We start from the raw sequence: 23,261 nt of genomic DNA on the forward strand, positions 1-23,261 counted from the left end.
TGCGTATTTTACTGTTTCAGTACTGTTTCAGCTGTTGCTGAGTTTATCCGGCATGTTGGCCGGATTTGCCTTGTTGTGTGAGCTGGTATGAATCTCGCCACTATCTGTGTATAATCCTTCTCTCGAAGTATGTCTCCTTGGGCACAGTTTCTAGACTGAGTCTGGTAGGAGGGGCATAGAGGGAGGAGCCAGCCCACATTGTTAAATGCGTAAAGTGCCAATGGCTCCTGGTGGACCCGTCTATACCCCCTGGTACTAATATGGATCCCAGCATCCTCTATGGACCACGAGCAAAGGATTTACCGGTAGGTAACCAAAATCCTATTTTTCGGGATTGTGGGAGGAAACCGGAGTGCCTGGAGGAAACCCACGCAAGTACGGGGAGAATATACAAACTCCGCACAGTTAGGGCCATGGTGGGAATCGAACCCATGACCTCAGTGCTGTGAGGCAGTAATGCTAACCATTACACCATCCGTACTGCCCGTACTCTTTTAAAAGTTTTGATAAATCTCCCCCTTATACCTCATTCGCACTGAAGCCCTGGCTCCGACCCGTGTCCGACAAGGTATACTGAACACGGGTCTGAGCCGAGGCTTCAGCTATACTTACCCCTTTCACACCGTCACCGGGACCCGGGTCGTTGCCGCTCTCCTACAGGACTCTTGGAGATGATGTCCTCTCCAAGCGGTCCTGAGCCAGCTAAGCAGCTAGCGTTTTAGGCATGACCCGGGTCATCAATGACTGGGTTTGCCTTTCACACTGCAGCTGACCAAGGTAGGACCTGGGAAGCAAGACTCGGCTCTACCCTTATACACCGAGCCTGTACCCATGTCCATAACAAAGGTAAGTAAATAGGTCTTATTCCTGTAAACATATAAGTAAGTAAATAGGTCTTATTCCTGTAAACATAGAAACTAATTACTTTTGGGTGGAGTTCATAATGTTAGTTTTATTTATATTTTTTGGGTTATTTGGACTAGGCTATTATTCAGCTTTGGAGTTCTGATTCTTACCTACCCTACCCCCACACACTATTGGAATCTGTCCCTAGTGATGCTATATATCTGTTCCATTTGGATAGTTTTATGGTTATTGTATGTTTTGTGCTCTGAATACTGAAAATGACACCTGTATTATGGGGATGTAGTTAATATACTGGCTGTCGGGATCCCGGCAGCTGGTAAAATGCTGGCGGACAGAATACCGACCACCCCCCGGTATTCCCACTTGGGTGGTGGTCCCACACCACCACCTGAGGGAGGATAGAATCAGTTTCCACCGGACCCCGGTGTCGGTGAGCGCAGCGATTCCGTGAGGGGACTCTCTGCGTTCGCTGCCGGTATTATGGCTGGCGGGATGCCGACAGTTGGCATCCCGTCTGCCGTGATATCGTATCCAACCCATATTATGTCTTCACTGTTCTATATTCATTGTGCAAGCCAGACTGTGCTACAAAATGTGACTATCTACTTTCTGTCCATTAGCTATGAAGCCCGTTAGAGAGTTTTAAAAATAAAATTATAGACAATATACACACAGCTTCTCTATGATAAATGCTCTTTTGCCATTAACAAAACTATTTAAGAGAGTTTCCATGCTTTAAGCAATAGGATATATTTTTTGTGTGATTTCTCCGCTGTTCAAAGATGATTATATTCTTTTATATTTTGTTTTAACTCCCCTTCTAGGCTATTACTCATAAGCCCAGCCTTGAACTATGCTGCAGTCGGTATTGCTTATAAACCAGTTAAACTATTGGTTTAAAGAGGCGTTCAGTACGGGTATAGTACTGGTGACCGGCGGTCTCCTGACCGCCGGTCACCTTACCGACGCCGGGATCCCGGCAGCATACCGACGCCGGGATCCCGGCAGGGAGGGGCGAGTGCAGCAAGCCCCTTGCGGACTCGCTGCGCTCGCCACGCTGCGGGCTCGGTGGCGACCTGCAGTCGCCACAGGTTCTATTCCCACTCTATGGGTGTCGTGGACACCCACGAGTGGAAATAGTCCCTGTTGGTCGGCATGCCGACCATCGGGATAGTGAGCTGTCGGGCTCACGGAGGAGGTCATGTGACTGTCGGTCAGCTGACCGGCGGTCACATGAATACCACCCTTCAGTACAGTTTCCTCTGTCCATCCATTAGGTCTATTGTGGTCCCTTGTTCCAGGGGAGTAATTCAGAACTAATCGTAGGTGTGCTAAATTTAGCACATCTAAGATCATTTACTCTGACATTCGGGGGGACGCCCAGCACAGGGCTAGTCCGCCCCTACCCCCCGCACAGGTACAAAAGCATTGCACGGTGGCAATGCTTTTGTACCTGGTGAATAGCCCCTCCCAACGTAGCTCCTGCGTGCTGGCAGGCTGCTACTCACCGCGTCTCGGGTCACAGCAGCTATGTGTGATGTCATGCAGCCGCAGCGCCCCCCCCCCCCCCCTCCCATCGGTCCGGACAAGCCTGCGCGGGAGCACTCCACATAGGGCTTCATGCTGCGATCGCTGCCGCGATCCAGTTTGAATTAGGCCCCAAGTCTCTCTCCTGTAAGCAACAACATTGGGCTGTTAAAGTGGTTTGATTTGAAAGAGATCCGGCATGTCTCATTTAGGCTAGTTATGGGCAGAATTATTAAGAATTATTAAAGATGATAAACCATAGGCAAAGAATGGAGAATCCAAAGTAACCGTATTGTGCGAACATGCCCCTAAATAGTCTGAATAGATTACAAAATATATTTCTCTGACGTCCTAAGTGGATGCTGGGACTCCGTAAGGACCATGGGGATTAGCGGCTCCGCAGGAGACTGGGCACAACTAAAGAAAGCTTTAGGACTACCTGGTGTGCACTGGCTCCTCCCACTAAGACCCTCCTCCAGACCTCAGTTAGATTTATGTGCCCGGCTGAGCTGGATGCACACTAGGGGCTCTCCTGAGCTCCTAGAAAGAAAGTATATTTAGGTTTTTTATTTTACAGTGAGATCTGCTGGCAACAGACTCACTAAGGGGAGAAGAAGCTAACCTACCTAACAGGTGGTAGTTTGGGCTTCTTAGGCTACTGGACACCATTAGCTCCAGAGGGATCGATCGCAGGACCCGACCTTGGTGTTCGTTCCCGGAGCCGCGCCGCCGGCCCCCTTACAGAGCCAGAAGCATGAAGAGTCCGGAAAATCGGCGGCAGAAGACTTCGGTCTTCACCAAGGTAGCGCACAGCACTGCAGCTGTGCGCCATTGCTCCTCATGTACACCTCACACTCCGGTCACTGATGGGTGCAGGGCGCTGGGGGGGGGCCGCCCTGAGGGCACTATAAGACACCTTGGCTGGCAAATAATCACAATATATAGTCCCAGAGGCTATATATGTGATAAATACCCCTGCCAGATTCCATAAAAAAGCGGGAGAAAAGTACGCGAAAAGGGCGGAGCTATCTCCCTCAGCACACTGGCGCCATTTTCTCTTCACAGTGCAGCTGGAAGACAGCTCCCCAGGCTCTCCCCTGTAGTTTTCAGGCTCAAAGGGTTAAAAAGAGAGGGGGGGCACTAAATTTAGGCGCAATATATGTATACAAGCAGCTATTGGGGGGAAAATCACTCAGTTATAGTGTTAATCCCTGCATTATATAGCGCTCTGGTGTGTGCTGGCATACTCTCTCTCTGTCTCCCCAAAGGACTTTGTGGGGTCCTGTCCTCAGTCAGAGCATTCCCTGTGTGTGTGCGGTGTGTCGGTACGGCTGTGTCGACATGTTGAATAAGGAAGGTTACGTGGAGGCGGAGCAGAGGCCGATAAATGGGATGTCGCCCCCTGTGGGGCCGACAACAGAGTGGATGGATAGGTGGAAGGTATTAACCGACAATGTCAACTCCTTACATAAAAGGCTGGATGACGTAACAGCTGTGGGACAGGCGGCTTCTCAGCCCGCGCCTGCCCAGGTGTCTCAAAGGCCATCAGGGGCTCATAAAAACGCCCGTTACCTCAGATGGCAGACACAGAGGTCGACACGGAGTCTGACTCCAGTGTCGACGAGGTTGAGACATATACACAATCCACTATGAACATCCGTTACGTGATCTCGGCAATGAAAAATGTGTTACGCATTTCTGACATGAACCCAAGTACCACATAAAAGGGGTTTTATTTTTGGGGAGAAAAAGCAGCCAGTGTTTTGTTCCCCCATCAGATGAAAGATGAAGTGTTTAAAGAAGCGTGGGTTCCCCCGATAAGAAACTGGTAATTTCTGAAAAAATTACTGATGTCATACCCTTTCTTGCCAGAGGATAGATCACGTTGGGAGATATCCCTTAGGGTGGATAAGGCGCTCACATGTTTGTCAAAAAAGGTGGCACTGCCGTCTTAGGATACGGCCACCTTGAAGGAGCCTGCTGATAAAAAGCAGGAGGCTATCCTGAAGTCTGTATATACACACTCAGGTTATATACTGAGACCTGCAATTGCCTCAGCATAAATAGTGCTGCTGCAGCGTGGTCTGATACCCTGTCAGATAATATTAATACTCTTAGACAGGGATAATATTTTGCTAACATAGAGCATATTAAAGACGTCGTCTTATATATAAAGGATGCACAGAGGGATATTTGCCGGCTGGCATCCAGAATTAATGTAATGTCCATTCTGCCAGGAGGGTATTAGAAACCCGGCAGTGGACAGGTGATGCTGCCTGTAAAAGGCACATGGAGATTCCGCCTTATAAGGGTGAGGAATTGTTTGGGGATGGTCTCTGGGACCTCGTATCCACAGCAACAGCTGGGAAGGAAAAATTTTTACCTCAGGTTTCCTCACAGCCTAATTAAGCACCGTATTTTCAGGTACAGTCCTTTCGGCTTCAGAAAAGCAAACGGGTCAAAGGTGCTTCCTTTCTGCACAGAGACAAGGGAAGAAGGAAAAAGCTGCACCAGCAGCCAGTTCCCAGGATCAAAAATCTTCCCCCGCTTCCTCTGAGTCCACCGCATGACTCTGGGGCTCCACAGGTGGAGACAGGTGCGGTAGGGGCGCGTCTTGGGAACTTCAGGGACCAGTGGGCTTGCCCACAGGTGGATCCCTAGGTTCTGCAAATAGTATCACAGGGATACAGGCTGGAGTTCGAGGCGATTACCTCACATCAGCCTTGCCTGCTGCCTCGGAGAAAGGTAGTACTGGGGGCAATTCACAAGCTGTACTTCCAGCAGGTGAAATCAAGGTACCCCTCCTTCAACAAGGCGGGGGTTACTATTCCAAAATGTTGTGGTACCGAAACCAGACGGTTCGGTGAGACCCATTCTAAAATTGAAAGCCTTGAACACTTATATACGAAGGTTCAAGTTCAAAATGGAATCGCTCAGGGCGATTATTGCAAGCCTGGAGAATTTCAGGGTATCACTGGACATCAAGGATGCTTACCTGCATGTCCCTATTTACCCTCTTCACCAGGAGTACCTCAAAATTGCGGTACAGGATTGTCATTACCAATTCCAGACGTTGCCGTTGGTCTGTCCCCGGCACCGAGGGTATTTACCAAGGTAATGGCCGAAATAATTATCCCGTACTTGGACGATCTCCTTATAAAGGTGAGGTCCAGGGAGCAGTGGTTCGTCGGAGTAGCACTATCTCGGGAAGTGCTACAACAGCACGGCTGGTTTCTGTATATTCCAAAGTCGCAGCTGGTTCCTACGATGTGTCTACTGTTCCTGGGTATGGTTCTGGACACAGAACAGGATAAAAAGGGTTTCTCCTGGAGGAGAAGTCCAAGGAGTTGTCGTCTCTAGACAGAGACCTCCTAATACAGATACAGGTGTCGGTGCATCAATGCACGCGAGCCCTGGGAAAGATGGTAGCTTCTTACGAAGAAATTCCATTCGCCAGGTTCCATGCAAGGATCTTCCAGTGGGATCTGTGGGACAAGTGGTCCGGGTCACATCTTCAGATGCATCGGCGGATAATCCGGTCTCCAAGGGCCAGGGTGTCGCTGTTGTGGTGGCTGCAGAGTGCTCATCTTCTAGGGGGCCGCCGATTCGGCATACAGGACTGGGTCCTGGTGACCACGGATGCCAGCCTTCGAGGCTGGGGGGCAGTCACACAGGGAAGAAACTTCCAAGGCTATGGAAAAGTCAGGAGACTTCCCTACACATAAATATTCTGGAACTAAGGGCCATTTACAATGCCCTAAGTCAGGCTAGACCCCTGCTTCAACACCGGCCGGTGCTGATCCAGTCAGACAACATCACGGCAGTCGCTCATGTAAACCGACAGGGCGGCACAAGAAGCAGGATGGCGATGGCAGAAGCCACAAGGATTCTCCGATGGGCGGAAAATCATGTGTTAGCACTGTCAGCAGTGTTCATTCCCGGAGTGGACAACTGAGAAGCAGACTTTCTCAGAAGACACGACCTCCACCCGGGAGAGTGGGGACTTCATCCAGAAGTCTTCCAAATGATTGTAGACCGTTGGGAAAGGCCACAGGTGGACATAATGGCGTTCCGCCTCAACAAACCGCTACAAAGATATTGCGCCAGGTCAAGGGACCCTCAGGCGATAGCTGTGGACGCTCTGGTAACACCGTGGGTGTACCAGTTGGTGTATGTGTTCCCTTCTCTGCCTCTCTTACCCAGGGTAATGAGAATAATAAGAAGGAGAGGAGTAAGAACTATACTCATTGTTCCGGGTTGGCCAAAAAGAGCTTGGTACCCAGAACTCCAAGAAATGATCTCAGAGGACCCATGGCCTCTGCCGCTCAGACAGGACCTGCTGCAGCAGGGGGCCTGTCTGTTCCAAGACGTACCGCGGCTGCGTTTGACGGCCTGGCGGTTGAACGCCGGATCCTGAAGGAAATGGGCATTCCGGAGGAAGTTATCCCTACGCTATTTAAAGCTAGGACAGAAGTGAACGCAAACCATTATCACCGCATATGGCGGAAATAGGTTGCGTGCTGTGAGGCCAGGAAGGCCCCAAAGGAGAAATTTCAGCTAGGTCGATTTCTGCACTTCCTACAGTCAGAGGTGACTGTGGGCCTAAAATTGAGTTCCATTAAGGTCTAGATTTCGGCTCTATCGATTTCTTCCAAAATAGAACTGGCTTCACTGCCTGAAGTTCAGACTTTTGTTAAGGGAGTGCTGCATAGTCAGCCCCGTTTGTGCCTCAAGTGGCACAGTGGGATCTCAACGTTGTGTTGGATTTCCTGAAGTCGCATTGGGTTGAGCCACTTAAATCCGTGGAGCTACAATACCTCACGTGGAAAGTGGTCATGCTGTGGGCCTTGGCGTCAGTCAGGCGTGTATCAGTATTGGCGGCTTTGTCATACAAAAGCCCTTCTCTGTATTTTATATGGCTGGGCGGAATTGAGGACTCGTTCCCAATTCCTTCCTAAGGTGGTATCAGTTTTTCATGTGAACCAACCTGTTGTGGTGCCTGCGGCTACTTGGGACTTGGAGGATTCCAAGTTACTGGACGTAGTCAGGGCCCTGAAAAGTATATGTTTCCAGGACGGCTGGAGTCAGGAAAACTGACTCGCTATTTATCCTGTATGCACCCAACAAGCTGGGTGCTCCTGCTTCTAAGCAGACTATTGCTCGCTGGATCTGTAGCACGATTCAACTTGCACATGCTGCGGCTTGACTGCCGCATCCTAAATCAGTAAATGCCCATTCCACAAGGAGAGTGGGCTCATCTTGGGCGGCTGCCCGAGGGGTCTCGGCTTTACGACTTTGCCGAGCTGCAACTTGGTCAGGGACAAACACGTTTGCTAAATTCTATAAAATTGATACCCTTGCTGAGGAGGACCTTGAGTTCTCTCATTCGGTGCTGCAGAGTCATCCGCACTCTCCCGCCCGTTTGGGAGCTTTGGTATAATCCCCATGGTCCTTACGGAGTCCCAGCATCCACTTAGGACGTCAGAGAAAATAAGATTTTACTCACCGGTAAATCTATTTCTCTGACGTCCTAAGTGGATGCTGGGGACTCCGTCAGGACCATTGGGATTAGCGGCTCCGCAGGAGACAGGGCACAAAAATAAAGCTTTAGGATCAGGTGGTGTGCACTGGCTCCTCCCCCTATGACCCTCCTCCAAGCCTCAGTTAGGTTTTTGTGCCCGTCCGAGCAGGGTGCAATCTAGGTGGCTCTCTTAAGGAGCTGCTTAGAAAAAGTTTTTAGGTTTTTTATGTTCAGTGAGTCCTGCTGGCAACAGGCTCACTGCATCGAGGGACTTAGGGGAGAGAAGTTCAACTCACCTGCGTGCAGGATGGATTGGCTTCTTAGGCTACTGGACACCATTAGCTCCAGAGGGAGTCGGAACACAGGTCTCACCCTGGGGTTCGTCCCGGAGCCGCGCCGCCGACCCCCCTTGCAGATGCTGAAGATTGAAGGTCCAGAAACCGGCGGCAGAAGGCTTTTCAGTCTTCATGAAGGTAGCGCACAGCACTGCAGCTGTGCGCCATTGTTGTCACACACTTCACACCATAGGTCACGGAGGGTGCAGGGCGCTGCTGGGGGCGCCCTTGGCAGCAATGTATAATACCTTTTATGGCTAAAAAATACATCACATATAGCCCTTGAGGCTATATGGATGTATTAAACCCATGCCAGATATCTCAAACTCCGGGAGAAAAACCCGCCGTAATAGGGGGCGGGGCTTATTCTCCTCAGCACACAGCGCCATTTTCCTGCTCAGCTCCGCTGTGAGGAAGGCTCCCAGGACTCTCCCCTGCACTGCACTACAGAAACAGGGTAAAACAGAGAGGGGGGGCACTTTTTTTGGCGATATTTGATATATTTAAGCTGCTATAAGGATACAACACTTATATAAGGTTGTTCCCATATATATTATAGCGCTTGGGTGTGTGCTGGCAAACTCTCCCTCTGTCTCCCCAAAGGGCTAGTGGGGTCCTGTCTTCGATAAGAGCATTCCCTGTGTGTCTGCTGTGTGTCGGTACGTGTGTGTCGACATGTATGAGGACGATGTTGGTGTGGAGGCAGAGCAATTGCCGATAATGGTGATGTCACCCCCCAGGGAGTCGACACCGGAGTGGATGGCTTTGTTTATGGAATTACGTGATAATGTCAGCACATTACAAAAATCAGTTGACGACATGAGACGGCCGGAAAACCAGTTGGTACCTGCCCAGGCGTCTCAGACACCGTCAGGGGCTGTAAAACGCCCTTTACCTCAGTCGGTCGACACAGACCCAGACACGGACACTGAATCTAGTGTCGACGGTGAAGAAACAAACGTATTTTCAAGTAGGGCCACACGTTATATGATCACGGCAATGAAGGAGGCTTTGCATATCTCTGATACTGCAAGTACCACAAAAAGGGGTATTATGTGGGGGGTGAAAAAACTACCTGTAGTTTTTCCTGAATCCGAGGAATTGAATGATGTATGTGATGAAGCGTGGGTTAACCCAGATAGAAAAGTGCTAATTTCAAAAAAGTTATTGGCATTATACCCTTTCCCGCCAGAGGTTAGGGCGCGCTGGGAAACACCCCCTAGGGGTGGATAAGGCGCTCACACGCTTATCAAAACAAGTGGCGTTACCGTCTCCTGATACGGCCGCCCTCAAGGATCCAGCTGATAGGAGGCTGGAAACTACCCTAAAAAGTATATACACACATACTGGTGTTATACTGCGACCAGCCATCGCCTCAGCCTGGATGTGCAGTGCTGGGGTGGTCTGGTCGGATTCCCTGACTGAAAATATTGATACCCTGGATAGGGACAGTATTTTATTGACTATAGAGCAATTAAAGGATGCTTTTCTTTATATGCGAGATGCTCAGAGGGATATTTGCACTCTGTCATCGAGAGTAAATGCGATGTCCATATCTGCCAGAAGAAGTTTATGGACGCGACAGTGGTCAGGTGATGCGGATTCTAAACGACATATGGAAGTATTGCCGTATAAAGGGGAGGAATTATTTGGCGTCGGTCTATCGGATCTGGTGGCCACGGCAACTGCCGGAAAATCCACCTTTTTACCTCAGACCCCCTCCCAACAGAAAAAGACACCGTCTTTTCAGCCGCAGTCCTTTCGGTCCTATAAGAACAAGCGGGCAAAAGGACAGTCATATCTGCCCCGGGGCAGAGGAAGGGGTAAGAGAGGACAGCAAGCTGCCCCTGCCCAGGAACAGAAGCCCTCCCAGGGTTCTGCAAAGCCCTCAGCATGACGCTGGGGCTTTACAAGCGGACTCAGGAGCAGTGGGGGGTCGACTCAAGAATTTCAGCGCACAGTGGGCTTGCTCACAGGTGGACCCCTGGATCCTGCAGGTAGTATCTCAGGGTTACAGGTTGGAATTCGAGAAGTCTCCCCCTCGCCGGTTCCTAAAGTCTGCTTTGCCAACGTCTCCCTCAGACAGGGCGACGGTATTGGAAGCCATTCACAAGCTGTTTTCTCAGCAGGTGATAGTCAAGGTACCCCTCCTACAACAAGGAAAAGGGTATTACTCCACGCTATTTGTGGTACCGAAGCCGGACGGCTCGGTAAGACCTATTCTAAATCTGAAATCTTTGAATCTGTACATACAGAAATTCAAATTCAAGATGGAGTCACTCAGAGCAGTGATAGCGAATCTGGAAGAAGGGGACTTTATGGTGTCCCTGGACATAAAGGATGCTTACCTGCATGTCCCAATTTGCCCTTCACATCAAGGGTACCTCAGGTTCGTGGTGCAAAACTGTCATTATCAGTTTCAGACGCTGCCGTTTGGATTGTCCACGGCACCTCGGGTCTTTACCAAGGTAATGGCCGAAATGATGATTCTTCTTCGAAGAAGAGGCGTATTAATTATCCCTTACTTGGACGATCTCCTGATAAGGGCAAGGTCCAGAGAACAGCTGGAGGACGGAGTAGCACTAACCCAATTAGTGCTGCAACAACACGGGTGGATTCTGAATTTTCCAAAATCTCAGTTGACACCGACAACACGTCTGCTGTTCCTGGGAATGATTCTGGACACGGTTCAGAAAAAGGTGTTTCTTCCGGAGGAGAAAGCCAAGGAGTTATCCAAACTTGTCAGGAACCTCCTAAAACCAGGAAAAGTGTCTGTGCATCAATGCACAGGAGTCCTGGGAAAGATGGTGGCTTCTTACGAAGCGATTCCATTCGGCAGATTCCACGCACGAACTTTTCAGTGGGATCTGTTGGACAAATGGTCCGGATCGCATCTGCAGATGCACCAGCGGATAACCTTATCACCACGGATAAGGGTGTCTCTTCTGTGGTGGTTGCAGAGTGCTCATCTGTTAGAGGGCCGCAGATTCGGCATACAGGACTGGGTCCTGGTGACCACGGATGCCAGTCTGAGAGGCTGGGGAGCGGTCACACAGGGAAGAAACTTCCAGGGAGTATGGTCAAGCCTGGAGATGTCTTTTCACATAAACATACTGGAGCTAAGAGCGATTTACAATGCTCTAAGTCTGGCAAAACCCCTGCTTCAGGGTCAGCCGGTGTTGATCCAGTCGGACAACATAACGGCAGTCGCCCACGTAAACAGACAGGGCGGCACAAGAAGCAGGACAGCAATGGCAGAAGCTGCAAGGATTCTTCGCTGGGCGGAAGATCATGTGATAGCACTGTCAGCAGTGTTCATTCCGGGAGTGGACAACTGGGAAGCAGACTTCCTCAGCAGACACGATCTACACCCGGGAGAGTGGGGACTTCATCCAGAAGTCTTCCACATGATTGTGAACCGTTGGGAAAAACCAAAGGTGGATATGATGGCGTCCCGCCTCAACAAAAAACTGGACAGGTATTGCGCCAGGTCAAGAGACCCTCAGGCAATAGCTGTGGACGCTCTGGTAACACCGTGGGTGTTCCAGTCAGTGTATGTGTTCCCTCCTCTGCCTCTCATACCAAAAGTACTGAGAATTATACGGCAAAGGGGAGTAAGAACGATACTCGTGGCTCCGGATTGGCCAAGAAGAACTTGGTACCTGGAACTTCAAGAGATGCTCACGGAGGATCCGTGGCCTCTACCTCTAAGACGGGACCTGCTTCAGCAGGGACCGTGTCTATTCCAAGACTTACCGCGGCTGCGTTTGACGGCGTGGCGGTTGAACGCCGAATTCTAAGGGAAAAAGGCATTCCGGAAGAGGTCATTCCTACACTGGTAAAAGCCAGGAAGGAGGTGACGGCACAACATTATCACCGCATTTGGAGAAAATATGTTGCGTGGTGTGAGGCCAGGAAGGCCCCCACGGAGGAATTTCAATTGGGTCGATTCCTACATTTCCTGCAAACAGGATTGTCTATGGGCCTCAAATTGGGGTCCATTAAGGTTCAAATTTCGGCCCTGTCGATTTTCTTCCAGAAAGAATTGGCTTCAGTTCCTGAAGTCCAGACTTTTGTAAAAGGAGTACTACATATACAGCCCCCGGTTGTGCCCCCAGTGGCTCCGTGGGACCTTAATGTAGTTTTGGATTTTCTCAAATCCCATTGGTTTGAGCCACTCAAATCGGCGGATTTGAAATATCTTACATGGAAAGTAACCATGCGACTGGCCCTGGCTTCAGCCAGGAGAGTGTCAGAATTGGCGGCTTTATCCTATAAAAGCCCATATCTGATTTTCCATTCGGACAGGGCAGAACTGCGGACGCGTCCTCATTTTCTGCCTAAGGTGGTGTCAGCGTTTCACCTGAACCAGCCTATTGTGGTGCCTGCGGCTACTAGCGATTTGGAGGATTCCAAGTTGTTGGACGTGGTCCGGGCATTGAAAATATATATTTCAAGAACTGCTGGAGTCAGAAAGTCTGACTCGCTGTTTATATTGTATGCACCCAACAAGCTGGGTGCTCCTGCTTCTAAGCAGACGATTGCTCGTTGGATTTGTAGCACAATTCAACTTGCACATTCTGTGGCAGGCCTGCCACAGCCTAAATCTGTCAAGGCCCATTCCACAAGGAAAGTGGGCTCATCCTGGGCGGCTGCCCGGGGGGTCTCGGCATTACAACTCTGCCGAGCAGCTACGTGGTCGGGGGAGAACACGTTTGTAAAATTCTACAAATTTGATACCCTGGCTAAAGAGGACCTGGAGTTCTCTCATTCGGTGCTGCAGAGTCATCCGCACTCTCCCGCCCGTTTGGGAGCTTTGGTATAATCCCCATGGTCCTGACGGAGTCCCCAGCATCCACTTAGGACGTCAGAGAAAATAAGATTTTACTTACCGATAAATCTATTTCTCGTAGTCCGTAGTGGATGCTGGGCGCCCATCCCAAGTGCGGATTGTCTGCAATACTTGTACATAGTTATTGTTACAAAAAAATCGGGTTGTTATTGTTGTGAGCCGTCTTTTCAGAGGCTCCTACGTTTGTCATAATGTTAACTGGGTTCAGATCACAAGTTGTACGGTGTGGCTGGTATGAGTCTTACCCGGGATTCATTATCCTTCCTTATTGTGTACGCTCGTCCGGGCACAGTATCCTAACTGAGGCTTGGAGGAGGGTCATAGGGGGAGGAGCCAGTGCACACCACCTGATCCTAAAGCTTTATTTTTGTGCCCTGTCTCCTGCGGAGCCGCTAATCCCCATGGTCCTGACGGAGTCCCCAGCATCCACTACGGACTACGAGAAATAGATTTATCGGTAAGTAAAATCTTATTTTCTCGTAGTCCGTAGTGGATGCTGGGCGCCCATCCCAAGTGCGAATTGTCTGCAATACTTGTTTATAGTTATTGCTTAACTAAAGGGTTATTGTTGAGCCATCTGTTGAGAGGCTCAGTTATATTTCATACTGTTAACTGGGTATAGTATCACGAGTTATACGGTGTGATTGGTGTGGCTGGTATGAGTCTTACCCGGGATTCAAAAATCCTTCCTTATTGTGTCAGCTCTTCCGGGCACAGTATCCTAACTGAGGTCTGGAGGAGGGTCTTAGTGGGAGGAGCCAGTGCACACCAGGTAGTCCTAAAGCTTTCTTTAGTTGTGCCCAGTCTCCTGCGGAGCCGCTAATCCCCATGGTCCTTACGGAGTCCCAGCATCCACTACGGACTACGAGAAATAGATTTACCGGTGAGTAAAATCTTATTAAAATACAGATTATGCTGTAATAACCTGCAGCTGTTCTATAATATATATATATATAATATATATATATATATATATATATAAAAAAAAAAAATTCCCCTCTCTTCTGTGGGTTGGGTGAAATGCAAGGGATATGCTTTATGTGCAGTTATGCAGGGAGAAATGGTCTTTGGTATAGGCCAATATATAATGGATAATACTCTACTAACATTATGCTCTCATTTGTAATAAGTTTAAAATGTGTTGCACTGTTTCCAAAAGCCATTGCAAGGATTGGCATATTCCTGGTGTATGATTTATACTCTTCCCTAAAGCTCCCATAGCCTCGAAGAGCACACAAGCCAGCAACGACCAGGTAATGGGAGCTTTTAGCGAAGATGATTTCTACATGCTTTGGGGATTTCTCTGAAACATTTATTTATTTTTAAAGATGTTAAAAAATTCATTAGCAAATCATTTGTAGAAGGCTGAGGAGGATGAGGATCTGGAATGTTTTCAGAATAATTTTGTTTGTTCCATGAAGGTTTGTGCAGCTTAACCTCTTTTTTTCCTTACTGAAAGTCCTGTCTCATATATTCTGTTGTCTTCTATTGTAGCATGGATCAGAGGCAGAAGGAAAGACCCACCAACAATCGAGGTGAGGTTCCAGAGAGATAGAGATATATATATATATATATCTCCATTGTCCTAATTCCTACATTTGTCCGAGACCCTGCATTAATTTAATTCCCAAGTAACATAGTTAATGAGGTTGAAAAAAGACAAAATGTCCATAGAGTTAAACCTGTATTATAACATTGACTTCATTTAAATGCTGTATCCACCATTACTACCTTATCTGGCAGATAATTCGAAATCCTTACTGCCCTTACTGTGAAGAACCCTTTCCTTCGTTGTGTATGAAATGTTCTCTCTTCTAACCTCAGAGGGAGTACACGTGTCCAGTGTAGCGTTTTTTCGATAAACAAATCGCCTAATAGATACATTTGGACTAGACAAGTTATGAAATAATAGAATTATATACCTGGTTTTAATTTTGCTTAGTTGCACTCTCTATTAGAGTGTATTTAACAGCTCCTCTCCTTTTGTTTTACCTATGGGTCTCATAGTGATCCATGTAGCCCGTGATGACGGAATGGTATACACTTTCCGTGTCGGCTACTCCTGGCATCACTTGTGGTTTCAAGCACTACAGAAGTTGACATGGCTTTGGATTTAGCTGTTCGGGATCCGGATTATAGGTCGACACTGTGGTCGACAGGCACAATGTTGGACAAAAGGTCGACATGAAAGGTCAACCCTGGAAAGGTCCGTTAGCTTCATATGGCCGACATGACAGTGGTCAACACACATATGAGCTTTTTGGGGGGGAGGGTGGGGTGTTTGTTTTTGGACATCTTCCTTCTGTGGCTGTCCCTGCCACATCATAACCTTTAGTAACCTTGTGGCAAGCGGAGCGGAGCGAGACATCATGCCAAAAGTGTTTCTGGATGGTGGTCCCAGATGAACAATCTATCCACACTAACCCTAAATGCAAAAAATTGTGTTGAGCTTTTTGTACCTGTTGTACTTTCCGGTGTCGACCTTTCATATGTCAATCTTTTGTCCACATCGACCTTTAGCCTGTCGGCCATATGGAGTCGACCTAATGACTGTAGACCCACTGAATGATGATCATCTATACCCCACCCTAGCTGCTCAACCATAGTTAAAATGGCCTTTTGTGTAAATCATCTGTGAACAGAGGTGGGGAGGCTTTGTGTGATAAACTACTGTGATAGGGAGTATATCTAACCAATAAAGGGGCAGATGTATTAAGCCTGGAGAAGTGATAAAGTGGAAGGTGATAAGGCAGCAGCCAGCCAGCTCCTGTCATTTTTCAAACCCAGCCTGTAACATGGCAGTTAGCAGCTGATTGGCTGGTGCTTTATCACCTTCCACTTTATCACTTCTCCAGGGTTAATACATCTGCCCCAAAGTGTTTCTGTTATACAAGATAATACTCCAATCATCCAAAAGTGACGACCTGGCAATTTATCACTTTTGATCAAAATGAATGTTTGTCTGTCTTCTCCATCTTACAATGTGCCTTACAATAATAACATAAAACTGTACAGTTTGGTAGGAGGTAAATGTTAAAGAAAATATACTTCTTTTTCCTCCTTCTTCCCCTCATACTCTTTAGGTTCTATTATCACTGTAACTACTGTTTTGACAAGTGCTGTTTTAAGGATGTGAAGTAAAAATGTACTTATGGTAATCAAGAAAAGATTTAAGCAATTGTAATACCTAGCTGAGAGAGAATGTGCAATTGTAAAAAAAAAATGGAAAAGTTCTCTGTGTTTCTTTATACTTGTCCATAGGGGATCAGTATGAGTTACCGACGGTCGGGATGCCGTCCGTTAGTATACTGACAGTGGCATCCCAATCGTCAGTATGCCGGCAGCAGGGCGAGTGCAAAGAGTCCCCTTGCGGGCTTGGCGGCTTGCTGTGCTCACAACAGGTTCTGTTCCCACTTTATGGGTGTCGTGGGCACCCATGAGTTGGAATAGCCCCTGTTAGTTGGGATTCCGGCTGGCAGCATTGTCAGCGGTCCGGATCCCGGCGTCGGTATCCTGACCGCCTGGATGCAGACTGCCGGCAACTCAACTGCATACCGTCCATAGATCTTCACTGCATCTTCCATGTTTGTTACAAATAGAGTCTCTAACATTCCAAAGGACCTTTATCAAGATACTGGTTTGCGACACCTCCATTTGTAACAAAAATAATAATTCAAAAACAGATTAATCTGGGCTTTCTCTTTGTCCACTATGCTCTAAGTGGGGGGTCTAGGCTACTTAGCATATGATCCGAGTCAGTTTTGTCATACCTGGGATTCTAGTAGAATGATGGGGGTTTATATGTGCATATTTTATTATTATTAGATTAGTGAAATGCCACAGTACGCCCCTAGTTGGGATTACAGCACGTACATGAACAGGGACATAAAGGTAGATCAAATAAATGCAGACATGAAAACACAGGGTAGGGATGTCTTGCTCATGAGATTCCAGTTGGAAGAGGAAAGAGCTACAAGTGGCGCTGGGACGGTTATGAGGGTTTATTAGTCTGAGTAGTATTGGTGAGAGCAGGATGAACTAGATGGGTCAGGGGCCATTTTAAGTTATGAAGGCTTTGGGAGAGTCTGGTGGGGTGTGGTAAGGAATTCCATAAGTAGCTTGCAGCACAGCAGGAGTCTTAATAGCTGGGAGTGACGGGTCAGAGGTAAGTTTAAGAGGACAAGATGGAGAGCATTTTGGGATGAAATTAGAGATGTATGAAGCCTTGTTAAGGAATTTGTAGGTAATGGCGAGTAATTTGAATATATTCTGGAGGACACAGGAACCAACACAGGGATCCATGAGGTGGTGCGTCAGAGAGTAAGATTAGCGCAAAAGAATGATTATTAGGCAATGAAAGCGGACTATTGTAAAGTCATAGAGTCATCTGGGTGGTTGTCTGTCCAGCATATAAAGCAATACGCAGACACCCTCACTGAAAGTGGCACTAGTGGAATCTTTCCAGGAGATATAGCCCCCTGCAAAAAAAAAAAAAAAGAAAACTGCACAAATGTTTGCTGTCCTGTTTTATAAAAAAAAAAAAAAAATAGCAATTAGCCTTAATTAAAAAGAGAGATCTGTTTTAGTTAACATGCTTTATTCTGGTCCTATTTCTTCTTCCAAGAACCTCACTGTAGATAATCTTAATGTTCATGTCATCACAACTAGTAACCTCCTCAGGTAGCTAAATGTCTCCATACCTCCCACCCAAGTATGTGGTGTTTCATGGGGTGAATGTTTTATTCCATGTTTCCAGTGTATACTATTTCATAAGATTCTAAAGGAAACATGAAGCAGTCCTCCCATTATTTTGTTCCATGCTGAAAACTTTCTAGTGTGTCACATGCTGAATAATGGACACTATCACCATCACGTATTTGAATGGTAAATAGAAGTTTGTCATGTTCCAAAATCCAATGGGCAAAGCAATGATTTAGCTACCATATAAATGGTTTTTCCAAAGAGGTCTACTCTGAATGGGAAAGTCCGAAGACAGTATCTTAAAGATCTCTCCACATTGTTGTAATTGTTTCTGTGATGCTACCACAGTTGACCAAATCTTGAAAGTTGTGCTACTCTTTTATAAAAGGTATAGTGGAAGTCTGCATTCATTATGTTCCTATTATAATTATGGCACCTTGTTTTGCTCCTGTAGCAGAGGTATAAGTAATCATAGAGGATATTTCCATAATTACTCCTTGCGCTTCAAAAAGTTGCTAAAATGAATTTGGTTTATCAGCTGCCCAGTTATTCCCGACGGAAGAAACCAATAATAATAAATCCATCCACTAATAAAAATAATACACTACTCAAACATGTAATGAAGTGCCGATTAATCTGTCAGAACATTTAAGTGTCCAACTGGGGACATGTATGCAAAACATTCCACTGGAAAAAGTTGTTGCAAGCCCAAACCATTCTGTCATTGCCTAGTAGTTTTTAGAAAATAATAGCAGATTTCTGGCTTTCATAGGTAACTTTTCCCTGTGCCACTCAGTGTGTGAAATTTCTATAACTCACATAATTTGGACTAGATTCATTTTTCCTCCTTCTAACACAGCAGGTGGTTTGTTTCCCATATTTTCACCTGAATTAAAACTGTTAAAGAGAATATCAGTAGGGGTTGTTTGCACCGAATTCTACAGGATACGTCCTTCTGCCTAGAGAAACTCAATCTGTTTCAAATTTGCACTAATTAACGTCAGATGAAGCTTCAAAACTGCTTCCTCATTTACAGTAAAATAAAATAAAATATTATTCTTAGGTTGGTTACCCACTAACATGGACATAAAATACTATACTATGCGTCCTTACACAATTGCATTGCGTTGTTCTTGGAAGCTGCTTATTCCGTTTCGGTACTTTTACAGCATGTCACTGCCCTAGAAAAACTCAATTAATACTAACAGGAGCAGATTGCATGCATAGCCGCTGACGGTAAGAAGAGTGGTTTAACCAGTACTGTGCTGTATTTTTCCCTGTCATGTTAATGGCCCATTGTTCTACACCTTATTGAAATGAATGGGTCAATGGAATGTATGATGCTGCATCGCATCTGCTGTCTTTTTTTTTTTTTTTATCTTCATCTCCCATATAGATTCAATCGGTCTCTACTGGTGGGTCATCAAATCAGGTAATCCCTGGGAGCCCGCTCACTGCCAGCCAATAGCATCATCGCTACCACAGAAAACTGAACTGATGATTATTTTGTTTTGTGGTAGGGCTTGGAGTAAAGCAGTTTGCAGTTTTTTTTTCCTCCAGTGGACTGAAAATATTGATTATCCCATGGATTCCAAGATGTTTTTCCTGATGGTCACATGGGTTGGAATGCAAGGAAAAAGTGTTTGGGGGGTTCTTCTTTCACTAAAATATCTCTTTACTCCAGTATCCGAGGCCATGGGTATAGGGAGGAGCCCCAGTGTGCCGTTGGTTTCATTAGACAGGCATGGCCCAATGCCCCAAGATTCTCTAATAATAAAGGCAGATACACAGTAGCTGCCATCTAATTGCACATTGTTTTCTATAAACTAGGTCAACAATGAGTTGAGCCTTTTTTAACTTTCTAGGAGTACTTTTGTACTTCCCTGGGTAAGGAATGTGTTAGCGCGATGGCTCACATGCTTGAGCTGTGAAGATTGGAGAGAATGTTCACACGGCAATGCAAGGCGAGTTTAACAGCATAGATCAGTGATGGCTAACCTTGACACTCCATCTGTTGTTGAACTACACATCCCTGCATGCCCTGCATCAGTTTTAGCATGGCCAAATAGCAAAACTGATGCAGGGCATGCTGGGATGTGTAGTTCAACAACAGCTGGAGTGTCAAGGTTAGCCATCACTGGCATAGATGATAAAATGTTTAACAGAGCGTAGATGGTAAAATATACTTTCTGCTGCGGGGTACACTGGGCTCCACAAGGATAGACATAGGGGTGTAGAGTAGGATCTTGATCCGAAACACCAACAGGCTCAAAAGCTTTGACCTTCTTCCCAAGATGCATAGCGCCGCCTCCTATATCACCCCGCCTCCGTGCACAGGAGCTCAGTTTGTAGTTGGTGCTTGCAGTGCAAGCATGTAACAGGAAGAGCTGCTCACAGCAGCTCTAGAAAAAGCTTTTTCTGAGGAAAAAAGAAGACTACAAGGACTGCAGTAGAGGCACAGTTTGTGCTGGATGTCAGTAGACATTGCCTGCTTGCAGCTCCATCTCACCCCCAGCGGCGCTGTACACTCCCGAGCCCTGGTTGCCGGGTACCTACAGCTGAGGCTCCGGTTTTCTTCACGTTAGACACACACGGCTGGGGCTCTCCAGAATCGCGAGGCCGCGCTTCGGGAGGTGGTAAGTGGGTCCCGCTTGCGGATCCGGTCTTTATCGCGATCCGGCGTGGTCAGTGGGAGGCGGGCCGCGTACGCTGGGGGTGGACACTGTGGCAGCACAGGCGATCCCACTAGATCACCAGGGCATAGGCGCAGGTCAGGTTTTCTCTCTAAACCAATTCTTATATCGCCCACAGTACCCGGTGGTTTTTCCAGCAGAGGGGATAAGGCTTAGACCTGAAGCCCCTCCCCCAGCCCCAGGTCGCCATTTCTAGCAAATGTTCCCGCCCTGGAGCTGCATATCTGTCTTTTCCTCACTCCCTGTCAGTGTCTGCGGCGCCATTATCCCTCAGCTCACTGTTCCTGGGACTGCTTGGGCAAATCCTCCTATGTAAAGCCGCCTGGTTGTCAACGCTGTGCCTTTACATGACTCTTAAGTATTCTACCTGCCTTTTTAGACAGTGATAGTTAAGAAAGAGTGCATTTAGTCAGGGTTTTATAGTACAATTACCCTGTGATATACATCCAGTTCTTACTGTGTACTGTTATATCTATTGTTGTATAGCTGTGTAAGCTAGTCCAGTGCAGTATTATTGTCAGTAATAACCTCTGCATTGTACAAACTGTGACTTTCTGTGTGTGCATTTGATAGCTGAGTGGTGTCCATTTCGTGTCTTTCACTCAACCTGCTATCCCTATATTCCATAACCTGAGGGGGCTTGGTGCGTCAGGTGTTATCTAATATAGGATTTTCACAAAGATATACTGTATTACGTATTTTTCTCTGTGATCTAGTCACCATATCTTTCCTTTATCTCTGCTAGTGCTGACTACACTACGCAGGGGTTTGGGTTTAGAGGTATAGTGCTGCTGATAATTGTACTGGGTTACCTCATACTGCAAGTTATATCATGTCTGCTTCTGAGGGTAACGGTTCTGGGGCTGAACACACTGCCGCTGTTGCTGAAGCCACAGATAACTATGAGGAAAATATAGCAGCTTTGGGCTCTGGTTCTGGGGGGCTCCTTGCCCCCCAGTGGGACGGTGGCAACGGGGGCAAATAATGACCCGCCGTGGGCCGCTTTTTCCGCGCTTCTGCATACGCTAGTTCATAAACTGACACTCCCTATGGGACCCCCAATGCCGGTACAACCGTATGTGGTCCCTGCAGCTAACCCGCCGTGGGCGGACGATTTATCTGCTCAATTAAAGAAGTTGAACCAGTCCTTGACTACTAAAAGGTCTGACCAACGCTCGCCTAAGTCCAAGAGGTCCTCTAAGCGAGCGCTTATCTCCTCACAATCCACTGCTGTCACTGACACCTCGTCTGATGAAGACGGCACATATACTGACCCCTCAGGTTCTGACTCAGATACGGCTGATGGGGAGGGTAGTTCACATGTGGATGTTCCTGATCTTTTGGAGGCTATTAAGTTAATTCTGCAGATTACGGATGATCCCGAGCCATCCGTCCCTCCTAAGAAACCAGATAGGTTCAAGCGTCAGAAGGTGGTTAAACAAGTTTTACCTCACTCTGACCACCTAGTGGATATACGTCAGGAACCCTGGGAAAACCCGGGTACGAAGTTTGTGCCTCAAAAGAAGATGCAGGCTCGCTATCCCCACGCGCCAGAGCTGTCTAAAAATTGGGAAACACCTCCTCCAGTGGACTCACATGTGGCTAGGATGGTGGTTTCCTCAGCTCTACCTGTCACTACCGTCACGTCTCTAAAAGAGCCTACGGATAAACGTGTGGAGGGTTGTCTGAAAGCGGTTTACACCCTTACGGGTGCTGCACAAAGGCCCACTATTGCAGCAACATGGGCTGCAGAGGCTATTGAAGCATGGGCCTTGGAGTTAGAAGCTGAAATCTCTTCTGACCATGCTAGACAATGCTTGTCATATATTGTCATAGCTTCTCGATATATTAAAGAGGCGGCTTCTGATGCCGGTATCCTAGCAGCCAAGGCCTCTACTACGTCAGTCTTGGCTCGCCGGATATTGTGGCTGAGATCCTGGTCTGTGGAAAAACCCTGGAGATACTCCCTTTCAAGGGAGATATTCTGTTTGGGGAGGACTTAAATAAGATAGTGGCTGACTTGGCTACTGCCAAAACTGCCTGTCTGCCTAATACCGCTCCTTCTGTGTCGAAGGTTAAAGGTACGTCCTTTCGCCCCGTTCGTCCTTCAGGTAAAGCAAAACGTCAGGCGTACCATAAGCAGGCCCGCACTTCCAAACCTGGTAAGCCGAAGCCCAAAAGAGCCTGGGCTGCCTGTCAGCCAGCTGCCAAGACCGATAAGCCTGCCGCTTGACAGAGCGGGCCTCCCCCTGGGGGATCCCAGGGTGGGGGGCCGGCTTCTAGGGTATACCCAGGAATGGTGGAAGACCAATTCAGATGCCTGGGTACGGGAAGTCGTCACTCGAGGTTACGCCATAGCCTTTAAAAACCGACCCCCTCATCGATTTTGCCAGACAGACGTCCCGTTGGACAAAACAAAGGCAAACACTCTGCATTCGGTGGTACAGACCCTCCTGGATACAGGAGTTGTAGTACAGGTGCCTCTTGTTCAGAGGGTCAGGGGGTACTATTCTCCGCTGTTTCTAGTCCCGAAACCGAATGGGTCCTCCCGGCCCATTCTCAACCTCAAGGCATTGAACAGGTTTGTGAAGATTTCCAAGTTCCATATGGAAACCCTTCGCTCTATAGTTCTGGCTTTGGAACCTGGGGACTACATGGTCTCCCTGGACATACAGGATGCTTACCTGCATATTCCTATAGCAGTGTCACATCAACAGTACCTGAGGTTTGCTATTGGCAACATCCATTACCAGTTTCGGACTTTA

The 23,261-nt window shown here is 47.5% G+C and overlaps 1 protein-coding gene across 1 annotated transcript in view; it reads left to right on the top strand.

Annotated features, from left to right (window-relative positions):
* The window catches only part of NDUFAF2 (NADH:ubiquinone oxidoreductase complex assembly factor 2), a 284,230-nt gene that overhangs the window by 201,135 nt on the left and 59,834 nt on the right, over positions 1-23,261 (top strand). The window contains exon 3 of the mRNA XM_063962888.1: positions 14,597-14,637. Within this exon, the coding sequence (XP_063818958.1) occupies positions 14,597-14,637 (41 nt within the window). The remainder of the gene's footprint in view (positions 1-14,596; positions 14,638-23,261) is intronic.

This window comes from Pseudophryne corroboree, chromosome 1, assembly GCF_028390025.1.
Source record: "Pseudophryne corroboree isolate aPseCor3 chromosome 1, aPseCor3.hap2, whole genome shotgun sequence".
In the NCBI taxonomy this organism is placed as follows: domain Eukaryota; kingdom Metazoa; phylum Chordata; class Amphibia; order Anura; family Myobatrachidae; genus Pseudophryne; species Pseudophryne corroboree.